The 13893-nt window shown below is 35.8% G+C and overlaps 1 protein-coding gene across 4 annotated transcripts in view; it reads right to left on the bottom strand.

Moving 5' to 3' along the window:
* Positions 1-1933: 1933 nt before the first annotated feature.
* The window catches only part of ILDR2 (immunoglobulin like domain containing receptor 2), a 57192-nt gene continuing 45232 nt past the window's right edge, over positions 1934-13893 (bottom strand). For all 4 annotated transcript variants that reach the window (XM_034414095.2, XM_034414115.2, XM_034414105.3 and 1 more), the window contains 4 exons: positions 13172-13285; positions 8139-8349; positions 6003-6663; positions 1934-3125 (listed from right to left, as the gene is read on the bottom strand). In XM_034414095.2, the coding sequence (XP_034269986.2) occupies positions 3090-3125; positions 6003-6663; positions 8139-8349; positions 13172-13285 (1022 nt within the window). In that variant the 3' untranslated portion in view covers positions 1934-3089. The remainder of the gene's footprint in view (positions 3126-6002; positions 6664-8138; positions 8350-13171; positions 13286-13893) is intronic.

Genomic DNA, 13893 nt, shown 5'->3' with positions numbered 1-13893 from the left:
GAGCAACATGCATGTACATGTACATGCTCAGTTGTGAATAGGCGGAAGCCTGATAGTGGGCCACAGCCTGGGGGTTGGGGACCCCCAATTTAGAAAACGTATTTTCTGTTTTCCATTATAAGCAAAGGATTCTAAGTGGATTGGTGTAAGAACTGAAAGTAGCAAGATTTCATTCACAGACAGAATTGTTACATAAACATTTAGTAGTTATCTCTAACTTTTAATGAAGGAAAAAGAATGGCCAAAGTCATTCAAAGACACCCAAAAGGCAGGATGGAAAGATATAGACTTTAAACACTTGAGACAATTATATCTAGGGTTTCATCTTTGTATTCATTAGTAGCAGATATTCTGCACTTATATAACATTTGGTCTACAAGAAAGCAATTTATTTAGCCAAATTGTATCGGTGAAATGTCTGCTACAAGATTCTGAATATGAATCTTACTACCTAAGGTGTAAAAATATATTGCCTTGCTGGTGTGAAGTCTTGCAAGTGATAGCACATAAAACCTTGAATTTACTGGGTCTAAGTCGAGCAGCCCTCAGCTGAAGAAGACAAAATCCACCACTTTATATTGAATATGCACATGAAAAATATGCATGTGTAAGACCCTATTTGAGTGTAATGGGCATTTAAGTCTAACAGGCATGCATTACCTTCATTACTTCATTAAGTAAAAGATACTCGGTACTGGGGCCTTCAAGATATATTCATATTGTATCAATTGTTTTCACATCATGATATAGCATAATGTATTGTTGGGTTTATATACAGCATAATGTAATGTATGATTTGTATATTGAGATTTATGGATTAGTATGTTGAATGTATGTCAGTATGGATTAGTATATTATGGATTAGTAGGTATAATATATTGGTAACAAAACCTTTTCACTTTTCCATAAAATCACAATTAAATTCAGCCTTAGTCTATTGTGATATAGACTATTATGAGAATTGACCTATTATCAGTAGGTCAATTATGCTGATAGTTAATGCAATCTCATTTACCATGAACTGGACACAGCCATATAAGCATTTTAAAAAACACATCTGTCACTAAGAGAGAGCCTTGTCTATTAGACTTCTACATCTAAAAAGCTACTATACAGGCTAAGCTTACATATGGGTAGCTCAATTACCTCATGCTGATGACTTTCCATTATTGTAAATTAAAATTTCTGGAGTTCCAGAAAAATGCTAATTGACCTTGGACTTGAAACCTTGTGTATCTGTTGAGCACGAATTTGTGAATAACTATAGCAGTCTGTTCTTTTCATCTGTACATACAATGTAATTTTTTAGTTAACAGGAAGTTTCCAATGATTTGTACAGCTAGGAAACAATGTACTGGTTTTCTGCCAACTCTGAAATGTTTACTGATATTGATAAAGCTTAGTAACAAGTTGTCTATCAAGAAAGAAACCTGACATTTCAGAAAAGAAATCAAACTGTCTTGCTAGTGTTGTCACATAAAATAAGATGGTTTATGTTAAGATACCAACTAAGCAGGAATCATTGCTATTATTTGTTAACAGCAATCCTTGTGTTATTTGTTAACAGAATGGACAGCATGGCTTCTCAGCATGGTTTCTCCAATATAACAAAATAAAGCTAGTTTAATCATTAAAAAATAAAAATAAAATATCAAAGTTTCATGAGGTTGGAAACTGTCTCAGATTTTCTGGGTCTTCACATGGAATCTTTAAAGATTTTAGACATTTTGTTTTTTAACATTTTAAAACCTTTTATTGAAAAAAAAATATCCATGGGAAAATGTTGAGGGTTTTAAAATTTCCTGATGCCTTCAACATGATACAAAAGAAATCAAACTCAAGAGCTCTTTAAGCTGCTAATTCTGTCACCCAATTGTTAAGACTATTAATGCTTTACAAAAAATTAAAAAACACACGAAGTAGTTCTTAATAGTCATGTTTATCCAACATTTTTTTTATTTTTAGGATTTTTTTTCTATTGCTTTTTGAATAGTCTCAACCAGTAATAACAATCACAAAGTAATACTGATCTATGTATAAGTATAAAAAATGGAGAGAGAGAAAGAGATTTACATAGATATATTCTTTGTTTTCACTTTCTCTCTGTATGTATGTATTCCTGTATGTGTGTACGCATTTTCTTTGCATCTCATTTTATTCTTTCTAGTTGTAGTGTTTCCTCCCAATTGGTTTTCTAAAACAATGATAATTGTCCAAAGAGTTTTGTCAGCAGAACCTCAACTTGAGCTCATCTTAAGATAGGACCATTCAGTAACCCCAGCTGAAGCCTTTTATGGCTATACTTTATCTGTAAGGCAATGCTGATACATCATATCAGACAATAGCAAAATAACATGGAACATTTTCATTACAGCAAAATATATTGAGTTTCACTTTCAAAATAAAACATTAATCTCACTGGCATCTCCCATTACTGAATGAACAGGACATTAAAAAACAATAATGAACTTCAGATGTCATACATTGTTGCTTTGTCCTTCATAGTCCAATGCTCCACATCTCTGTTTCAGGACATTTCCAAAAGGATGAAGATTCCTTTTTCCAGATGTTCTTGAAAAATATTTCTTAAATTACAACAATCACTAAGTATTTATTTGGAGTCTCTATTTCTGTCTGAATGTGATTCAGCAGAGAAATGGGGCAAACTCCCTGAACCTGTGGCAATGTTTTCTGTGAAACATAAGATCCAGTGCATGTGGAAAGTCTGCCATATCAGAAGACAAAAATTCTACTGTACATTAAAGTTGCTTCTCTAAAACTGCAAATGTTCCAGAGAGGGCTCAAGATAGAATATAAAGGCAGCACCTTTGCAGAAAGAAATCCGAGGATAAACTTGCCAAAAGAAACTTTGTGTTTCATTTCCTGGTCAAGTGAGCTGTTCCTTTCCAAAGGGTTAGTCCATCAATTGCATGAGATCAGCTGCTAACACTGACTATGATATAAGATCTCAGTTCACAAGATGAAACATACAAATCTTTGAATGTACCCTATGAAAGCATTTATTTCTGTAAGACTTCATGACTTTGCTTGTTTTCCCAGTCCATTAAGACAACTCTTCTATAGTAACATCAAACCACAAGGGACATCCTTGTCGGGAATTCATTCTGAGAAAAACAAGAAAAGAGAAGCAAAAAATATAAAATATAAAAGCAATCAACAAAGATGGGGTGTAACATATCAATGTTTTACGTCCTCCTCCCCTCAAAAAAAACCCATAAAATGAAAAGGATCAAACATTTCTGTCATATTATAACCCTAATACACACCTGCATAGCCCTCCAATTGAAAATAATGAAAAAATAGAACGGATTCATTTTGTATTCCTCTTTTTTAGAGTTAAAAATCTCCCGTGTACACACTTCATCAAAGGGGCTCTATTTTTTCCCCTTCTCCTTCGAAATAATGATCACCTAGCAATATAATAGTCAGTAACATGAAATATTGTGTGGTCAAATTCTTTCAGACAAAAAGAAGAAAGGCTTCACTTCAAGAGCAAAGGGCCTTTATATGATATAAATAAAGAAACAAAATAAAAGGAAGGCTCCTCAATTATTTTTATATGTTAAGGCAATTTCACTTTCCTTTTTTTCTTTTATTCCATGTAAAACAGGCAAAAAGTCACTGTGCTTCTTTTCCCGTGGAACACACAATTCTATGAAATCAAGCATTCAGCCTTCCTTTAAAAAAAAAAGTTTTGCCTGATGGCTGGGGCAAAAAATTATCCATTATCGAGTTAGTCTAGGAAGAGACAAGAGACACAAGGAACAGAACAAAGGGGCCATTTGGCCATTTCAGGCCAAGAGACTATCCTATAAGTCCATTCTAATTGATCTGGGGGCTTTGCTATGTGCTAATTGTAATCAGTATGGATTTTTCATTGATTTGTTTAATGATTTTTTTATATATAATAATCATGAAAAGAAAGACGGCTATGATTCAATTATTTATTCATTCATAGGAACCTTAAAAATGTGTGTGGATAGTTTGTCCTATTCCTTTAATCTGTTTTTTCATAAGCACAACCTGAAGTTTATATTTAATATAATTAGTCCTCATTCAGGGACCACAACTGGAACCGATGACTCAAGCAGGAAGCGAAAAATCATGTGACCGCAACTGTCTTTATGATATTACTTTAGATTTTTTTTTTTATGCTTTTCAGAGTCTGAAGGTGGTGTGGTCCACCAGCGGCCAACGGAGCTGGCAGCAGATTTGGACAGTGAGGAGGTTGGGGAAGAACATGGGCTAGTCCTGGAGTCTGGGAAAAGCTCTGACAAGTGCTCTGCATCAGAGGCAGAGATGAGACCAGGGTAATATGACAGGTATCAGCTGCCTTCAGAGTCAGACATCAGTGAGGCAGACAAACAGGTGGAGCCTGTTTCCAGTGTGTGCATGCGCATAATTGCCAGATGAAGGGAACAGCTAAGGAACAAGAGTCGACTTGGGAGTAAAGCCACAGGTGGACAATGAAGGGAATATTCCCCATAGGGAATAAAAGAGAAGTGAAAGGGGAGTGGTGTTTCCAGGAAACTATTAGTTCATTCCTGCATTCTTGCCAAGTATTGCGGCGTATTGGCCAGTCTCCAAGCCTGATAAAGGTCGATAATTGTGAACTATCTTGAAAGTTAGGAAAGGATAGGAAAGACTTTGCTGGAGAGGAATTCACTATAAATTAAATAAAAGGGGTTTATTGGAATGAGGACTCAACTTCGTGTTACTGGGGAAGCCTAGGTCAGAACAGAAGAATATAAATGCTTATATAGCCCCTTTTCCCTACTCCTTTGCCTTTCAGAATGTTCTCCCCAACACTAGGATAATTAGCAAGAACAAAATCAATATTTGCATTTACATTCAATAGGAAGGAAGGGAATACAAGAGTGACAGACACACAATGCACTACATCAAAAGGTGCCAGTAGCTGCTTAAGAGACAAGCAAAAGCCTTTAGTGTGAAACTGATTTGGATCTTGTCAGTTTCAGGCAGCAGCTATGAGTTGCATGGTTCTATCAACTAATGAATATCACAGAGCTGAGCCTGTTAACTTGTGGTTAGCATTTTTTAGCAATGCACTGTGCTGTGGTGAAAAGTTTGGCTATAGACAATTAGTCTGCTTTGTGATTGGGGGAGGTAAGAAAATCATGATAAAGCACAGAACAACGTGTACTAATTAACTATAATGGCAAACATGTAACAGAGAAACAGATGCTGTGAAATTCATAAATGTGGATATTGATCACAAAATTACTTTTCATCATAGATGTAACTGTGAATGGTCACTGACCAAGGCAGTCCCTAACAAGGATTTTCTGTATACTCAGATTTTTTAAGGTATTCACTTTCATGATTTACTCTTCACAAATCTGGTTCAACACAAGAGTGTCAATGGAAACCAATGAAGTCTCACAAGCAGAAGAACCATCTGAGCAGACTCTAATACAGAATCCTTTTCTTTTTGCTATCATTCTTGTACTACCATAGCTACAATGTTCAATGGATAAGTTCATATTGTAAATTCACTGGATAACAACTCTTTCAACCATTCAGAAATAAGTCAATATGTCTTTCAAGTGTGGCCTAATATTAAATTCTTTAACTTATAGGTGTAAATTAATAAACAATGATATTTTTATTGATGAAATTAAGATGACATTAAGACAATTCCTACTGAATTCATGGCATACCCTTATGCTAATGACACACACTTGTTGAATTCATATTTTGCTTCACTCATATTTCTCTTAATCTATGATACTGAATTTTGCACTATCCTTTTCATCTGGCCACATTTTTAAATGTACATTTTTGAGTTGTAAAAGCAATATTCCCTGAGGTAAAGAAAAAGTAGTGAGGGGTTGTTGTTGTTTTTTGCCAACTGCAACTTTAACATTAAGAGTACACAACATCTCTGAATCGTTCTATCAAAGTGCAATAAACATTCTTCCCATTTATCCACAGAGCAAGGGTATCAAACATAGCCTCACTGTTTTGGGGGGCTCTTTTTTCCTCTTCTTTTCTGATGAATTGAAGTTAGGTTGTTCTCTGTTTTTGTATGAAGAACCCCGACTCAATTCCCTCTCGCTGTAAGGTGGCAGAGTATCTTCTCCTTCCTCTTGTTGTGGAGGTTGTTGCTGCTGCTGTTCTGCTTTATAAGTTGATGGTGGTGACCAAGCATAGTAAGATCCTCCCCTTTGACTGGATTGTGAGCTGAGCTTTGAAGGCGACTCACTATGTTCACCATTCTCATCATAGCTTCGTGATTTCCTTTCGAGGGCACTAGTGAGGTAGGAGTGGTCATACTTCTGACTTCCTCCAGGTGTCCGACACACTAGCCTAGGCAGGTGTTTCTCTTCATGTATACGTCTCCTAGGTGGACTGTATCTCCAACCCCGGTCTGAGTCTGTTACTGGTTCACGGTTTCCTCCCCTGCATTTACTATAAAAATTATCTGAATTCTCCAGATGTTGTATTGGTCCCACCCTTGATCCTGTTCTCTCAAAGTGTCGTGGCTCCTGACTCGCCTCAGCCCGATGGACCTGTTGACTGTAAGATTCAGCAAAGGCTGCTAATTCATCCATGGAGACAGCTGGCACTCCAAAAGAAAAATTCTTTCTTGAAAGCATTTCTGACTTTGATCTCTGCTGGCTGCGTAAGAGATAAAAGAGATGCTTTGAATTTTTGGTTTAATTTTTTTAGATTAATTATGTAACCTACTTGCCTGTTCAGCCAATGTAAGTAATTCCCAGATGAACATTTAAAATATTATAATAGTATTATACTCGTACTGGCAGCACCCAAGTAAGCAGTGGAAAATTCTTTTTTAATACTGATTGCCCTATTTCTAGAGCAGAGGAAAGTATATACCTCAACAAAGACAAAAATTTTTATCTGTGTAGTTTTCTATATCCAGACTATCTGAAAAAGTTATTCTCCAAAGTCTCCAGTAGAGGTCTTTTACCACATGCTCTTTCAATTGGATTTGTAGCTATTGAATTTGGACCCTTTGTCAGGCAAATCATCTGCTGTGCTGTCAAACTATAGCTAATAGAACTACAATAAGGATAATCCACATGCATGACTCCAAGATATTCATTTTAACCTCAGTACAAATAATGACAGAGACTTAAGATCACAGAGCTGAGCCTGTAAACTGCTGGTTAGCATTGTATTGATCAGATAAGAACAATCAACTAAGAGAATAATACTATGCCATTTCTTACATCCCATCTTTCCTCTAGGTTGAGATAGCCTGGCCCAGAGAATGACTATTACAAGTCAAGCATGTGTTGGGGAAATCCTGGTTTGGTAATAGTACATATGACTAAGGTTTGACACAGTAGTTGGTTGGTTGCAAGCTAAACGAGACAGCAGTATAGTATTTTGGGAGAGGAAAAAAAAGAAAGAGGGAATTTTACTTTACTTTGTATCAATCACTTCAAATATCGCTCTATTTCTGACCACAAAGAAAGTGATGAAGTTGTCTACTATAGACTGTGTATTATGGAGTGTAATACATCTTATGAAAAGATATTATTTTAAAGAAACCTAAAATCTGATTTGTTGAATGTGATACAGTGCCTAATCAACACTATCCAGATGGTTGACATATCAGTATGGCTCCCTAAACAGGCTGTTCTTGGATGTTAGATGTTTTATGCTGTCTGACAATGTCCAAAAGATAAAGCGCACAAAATACATTTTCCAGATACGACAATGCCCTTTTACTGTGCTTTAACTGTGCAAGCTACTTTGTAACTTAGCTTAACTATTATTAATTATATAACCCATATTTATTGTGTACAACTCAAGATAGTATACATAATGTTCATTCCTCATAACAGCAGTGGGGGGCTGTTGGGCTGAGAGAGAGATTGGCATGAAGTCACCCAGGTAGCTTTCATGCCTAAGGGAGGACCAGCAATCACAGCCTCCCAGTTTCCAATCCAGCGTTTTAACCACTATATCAAACTGGCTTTCCTTGTGTTTATCATATCCAGTGAGGTATATCAGATCTTTTAAATGCCTTATGTTTATACTTGCTATTCATCCATATAAATCAGGAAAGTAAAAATACCGAAAAGCAATAGTCTTCTGTTTCCACTTTCCACCATTGAACTCACCTCATTCTGAAGCTTCCTCTGTCTTCCCTGTAATCAGAACGTGTTTGTGGCCTGGATGTACCACTTCCACTAACAACCCCTGTCCAGTACTCAGCATCACCACCCATATCTCCTGAAGGAGGAAGTGCTTTTCTGCACACTTGACGGTAAGATTGGCGGAAGTTGGGACCCCCGTCGTGTAAAGAACTGAGCTCTGAGATGGTGTTACTGTCTGGGATGAAAGATTGTAGTTATTGGGAAAGTGTTAGAGAAGATACAATTTCTTGAGACGCTCATACCACCCTGAACATTAGTTACCCTCAAAAAAATGCTATAGAGCACTGCACACCAGAACAACTAGACACAAGAACAGTTTTTCCCCGAACGCCATCACTCTGCTAAACAAATAATTCCCTCAACGCTGTCAAACTATTTACTAAGTCTGCACTACTATTGATCTTCTCATCATTCCCATCACCCATCTCCTTCCACTTATGACTGTAACTTTGTTGCTTGTATCCTTACGATTTATATTGACTAATATGATTTGATTGCTTTTTTGTACCCTATGACTATTATTAAGTGTTGTACATTATGATTCTTGATGAACGTACAGTATCTTTTCTTTTATGTACACTGAGAGCATATGCACACAAATTCCTTGTGTGTTCAATCATACTTGGCCAATACAAAATTCTATTCTATTCCATTCCATTCCATTCCATTCTATTCTATTCTAGTTGAATAAACATTTTCATTGTTTACTTATGATGTAGAAGAATTTACAAACAATAGTTCTCAACCTTACTTATTTTAATTCTCACCACTGATTCTGTCAAAAACCTAGCTGCCACTTGTGGGGAAAAGTCAAATTTTTCAAATTGTATCATACATATAAACTTATGTTCTACTATTATGTTTATCACTATCAGTAATTATGATACATTTTAAGAGCAAAAAACTTGCATTAGTACTATGATCATAAACTTTACCCTGCAGCTCTAAAAAGAATAGATGAGATTAATTGGGGTGAAACAGTGTTTGACATGGGAAACCTTTGCAAATCAAGAACTATTCCAAATAATGAGACATGGCAGAAAACATTTATTTATCTATTTGTTTAATAACAAGCTTATGTTTTCATAAGATGCTCCAAAGCTAGATGCCAGGAGGTCCTCTGCTAAATGCTCAACTTCCTTTGTCTTACCACATTCAAGTGGAGAATTACTTTGCCTTCCACCTATCTGGTCTTCCTTTCTGTTATAAATATACATACAGTATGTGACAAGGGTTCCACAGTATTATTTAATGGACTCTGTCTGACCAAGGGAAACTTAAAATTGTAGTCATCATCAACAATCTCTTGTTTGGGAAATTTCCCAGCATTCTGCAGCATAAAATCTCATTCTTGCAAAGAACAGAATACTGGCTGACTTTTGGTGTGTAGCATGCTGGCTGATTTTCTTTACTCTCATGATAATCTACTAGGAAGAATGTTCTGTCATTTAGTCCTTGGTACTGATGATGCTGGAAAGGCCTGAGATAATTGACTTAGCATTTCTCCATCTGACTAAGACCTGAGTGGGAAGGATTCATTTCTTTGGGGGCAATGAGGATGTTGCCAGTGTGCTTGTTCCCAAAAGAATCAAATAAGATAGCCCCATTAGGAATCCCTAGAAAAACTGAGCAATTTAAAGGTCAAGGCCTTCTGCTTGTGTTATATGTGTGCTTTGTTATACTTGCTGGCATACTGTTTATTACTGCTAAGTATATACAGTATCTAAGGATGTTAGTACTGGTATTTGCTGCAGGATGGGTGTATAGAAGAAGGAGTTTTCAGGCAATGGAAGATATATCACTGGGAGCACAATTAGTCAAATAAAGAAAAATAACAAGCTAAATGTTTGAAAGCTGTCCCATTTCCAAATCAAGAATTCCAGGCCATCTTCTGTTATTTTGGTGATGCTTTAAGAAACTAGGTCACTTTATTACTAACATTCTACCCATTATTTCAGTGCAGATGAGAGGACTGATTGACATACATTATCAAAAATTGGGTGCAGATATTGATAGCATTATTCTCATCCTTTCTGCTCATTTAAGTAATAATTTCAGGGCAACCTAGTTTGGAGGACCAAGGAGGGAGTGCTGATGTTTTCATAAAGATTTCACCATTCTTATAAGGAAATATTCAGTGTTTCCATGTATTTGGTGCTGGACCAGATAGTAGTATTGCTGGCATATTAATCATCACGTTCTCCAACAACCTCTCTGGTTAAAGTGGCTAAAGTGGCCTTAGAGGTGACAGTGAAGAAGCAAGAAACATTAATTTAGACTTGTAACATTGCTCTTTGGCAGAACTGTTTCAGGTAGTGAACAGACTCTTCAACAATGACCCAGTAATGACAGCTCCTAAAATGTTAGCTTGTTCACTGTGGTGAATTTGCTAAGGACTTAATTTGCATCTATTATAGCTGAATCTGGAGAGATATATAGATCACCAAGAAGATCTATATATATGAAGATCTATATCTTCATGTTTTAGTTGACCAGTTTCAGTTTCCGAGAATTGAGGATAGCAATATGTTCCACCTATCACCTGCAAATTTGATTTTTGTCCATTTTGCTTATTACATCTAGCAGACAGGAACTGATGATATTGATCCAGGGAGAGGTAAATGCCTTCTCTGCTCGAAAAGAAGTGGTGGTTTAATCCTTTCTAAAGACCACACTTTAGACTTGGGAGATACTTGAGAACTATTGCCCTATTACAGATATTATTGCTTGGGCAAAATGCTTGATAGGATGATGAACAATTTATTTATGTGTTATTGGATAATATTGATACACTAGACCTGTTCCAGTTTGCTTTCAGGCCTGGTTTGGCACTGAAGCTACTTTGGTTTCTTTGCTAGATAACAGATTCAATGGGAAATACAGGATAAGTGCAACTTTCTAATCTCTCCTGGATTTAATCTTAGTATTTTACCATCTACAGCTGAAGCATTATTTTTCAATGGCTTGGTGCCTACTCCAGAAAAGATTAAGGGACTACAGAGTCCCTGGCTCCAGAAAAGATCCATTTTATCACTCTTGTTTAATATCTATATTAATTCTATTATGGTGCTATCATCAGTAGATTTGGAGTTGAGTATCATTTGTATACTGATGATATCTCTAGCTCTAATTGGTAGGTTTTTTTGTAGATTACTTTTGCCTGGAATTGGATCAATAAGCAGAAGTTGAATCCAACAAGATGGAAACACTGTGGATTGATTGTCTATGAACTGGAAAAAAGTTCAGTTCTGGGTGACATTACTATTTATTCCCTACGAAGAAGGTGGTACCCAGTGTTGGGGTATTAGATTTTCTTCTGTCACTTGAATGCTGGCAGCTGCTGGCATGCCCTTCTGATCAGGGATAATCCATGCCCTGGTAACATATGCATATTTGAGTTATTGCAATGAACTTGATATGGGTGTGTTATTCTGGATCTGTTCTTGAAGATGGCACAAAAAATGCTGCTAATATAGAATGCAGAAGTGATTATTGCTTTGCTTACTTCACTTAGATGTATTCCTTTATTTTGAGTTTATGGCTTATACATTTCTTTGAAAAGTTTCTTTGAACAGTGGGAGGCTATACATTTTTTAAAGAACTAAATGTCTGGTAAGTCTAATTTTAAAGATTGGTCCAGTTTAAAAATATTACAAAAATGACTGCAGATCAGAGCTCAATAGGGGGAAAAAAGTTCAGGGAAAAAAAATAGAGACTACATCTTAAAAAGTGGTGCCTTTATAGTGAAGTCTGCTTATAGAACAGCATATCAAACCAATGTGACATTTATATTATAATGTAAACATTTTCATATGCATTATTTCTATGGTGTCAGAAATATGGGATCTCAGTAATACTTTTTCTGGAATGGTAAATGCAGCTTTTCACAATGACTTGATGTTTCCCACCCATCACCCCCATTGCTTATCCCACTGCATGCAATGACATTTGGATCCTAGGCATTCCAATCTGGAGGGAACCTTTTTATAGTATTCTTAGTGGGTGGCAATGGCAGCATGTTCAGTGATGAGTGTTGTAGAACACCATGTAATTTGCTAGTTTTTCTCAGAACTATGTTTAAAGTCATTCCTTCAGTCTGCCTATCAATTTATTGAGGCAGCCTGCATGTCTGAGACAGCTAGAATGTACTGGCTCTTTTAAAGTGAGTCTATTGAACGTGTGTGCTAAAAATAGACAGCAGCAATTATTATTTTTTACATAAAAACCCCAGTATTCATCAAATCTGAGAGGACTAGATGAGTCAATGACTTGGGTTACTATTTTGTTTCACTTGAAATGATTGCTATATACAGATAGATATAAGATAAAGTATCCGTGGGTAGCAATTTGTGGACATGCACCTGCTATAATATTCTTTAGGAAAAAAACACTTCAATGAATGACTCAGTTATTCACAGTGGAAATGGTAATATAGCTAATTTATCTTCTTCCTAAACTACTTGTTAAATCTTTTTAAAATCTGGTTTATAGAAAATTGGTTAAAAGTGGATTATATTATATATTACTAGTTTATGACATAAACAATATTTAAACTACTTTTAAAAAGTAAGCCATATATTCATTAGCTAAACAATCGAGGAAATAGGCAGTTCTAATCCTTGATTCTTATTGAAGTAAGAGGTCTTATTTTATACAGCATTGCATGCAGTGGCTCATTTAATTGAATATTTTTGTACTTATTGAAAAAGTCACATGAAAGTTCCAACCTCCTTCCAACTGCAATATATGAACTGGATAACATGTTTATGTAACTTAATTTATACGATTAACAGATTTATCAAGCATCCAGAAAATTTCTCCTAAGGATTTTTGGAAATTAGCACTTTTTTACTAACAACACCTGGAACCAGTGTTACCTAAAGGATAGAATATGGTGGTGAGCATGGCAGTGGGAGGTCTATGTTAAAATTCCATAATATTTTAAATTGAAGAAAGGACAGCATTAGGTTGAAATAGTTGATAAAATTGTTTCTCACATCTCTCTCGCATCCTTCTGGCTGGATCAAACTGGGACAATTCTTTCTCAACATAGTATAGCACCTTCATAGAATCTCTGTCTTTATCAGTTTGTATTCGGTAACCCTTGTGCACTGCATAGAGAAGTAAGTGATTAGTAAATGTAGTCTTTCTAGGAAACAAATATCTAACATTCCATTAGGAGGTTATTGTCCTATGATGTATAACTGTCCTAGCAGTTTTTAAGTATTTAGAAATATATTTTATTAAATAATAAACCTTTACTAGCTACTGATGATGGGGAGGTTTCCAAGTCCACTTCAAAGTGCTGCTTGTCATCTTTAAAGCCCTGCTTGGGTCAGCTTCTACCTGTCTCTCTTTACTCTAGCTTTCTCCGAATTTCATCTGCCCATTCAGTAACATCTGACAGAGAGAGTTTACTAGGAATCCCAGCATCAATGGAATGTAATCTTCACTGAATCCAGAATTCAAATTTTCTTCATGGTTTTCCTATTCCTTTGCAAACAGAAACATTCCCAACTAGATATCTGCCACAACTACTCCTAAATTCATTTTTAGACAGTCATAAAACATAGCTCTTCATTTGACATTTAGAGATAAGATAATACTAGGATAACTTTCTTGATTAGTCAATTGACTATATAAAAGCAGGATAAGGAAATTTTATACTTTTCTAATTAGTAGTGCATCCAATTGATTGAATTATAACTGATTCTGTTAT

This window comes from Pantherophis guttatus, chromosome 5, assembly GCF_059756535.1.
Source record: "Pantherophis guttatus breed Tessera chromosome 5, ASM5975653v1, whole genome shotgun sequence".
In the NCBI taxonomy this organism is placed as follows: Eukaryota; Metazoa; Chordata; class Lepidosauria; order Squamata; family Colubridae; genus Pantherophis; species Pantherophis guttatus.
Note: the sequence above shows the minus strand (reverse complement) of the source record. Positions and strands in the feature narration are given on the sequence as shown.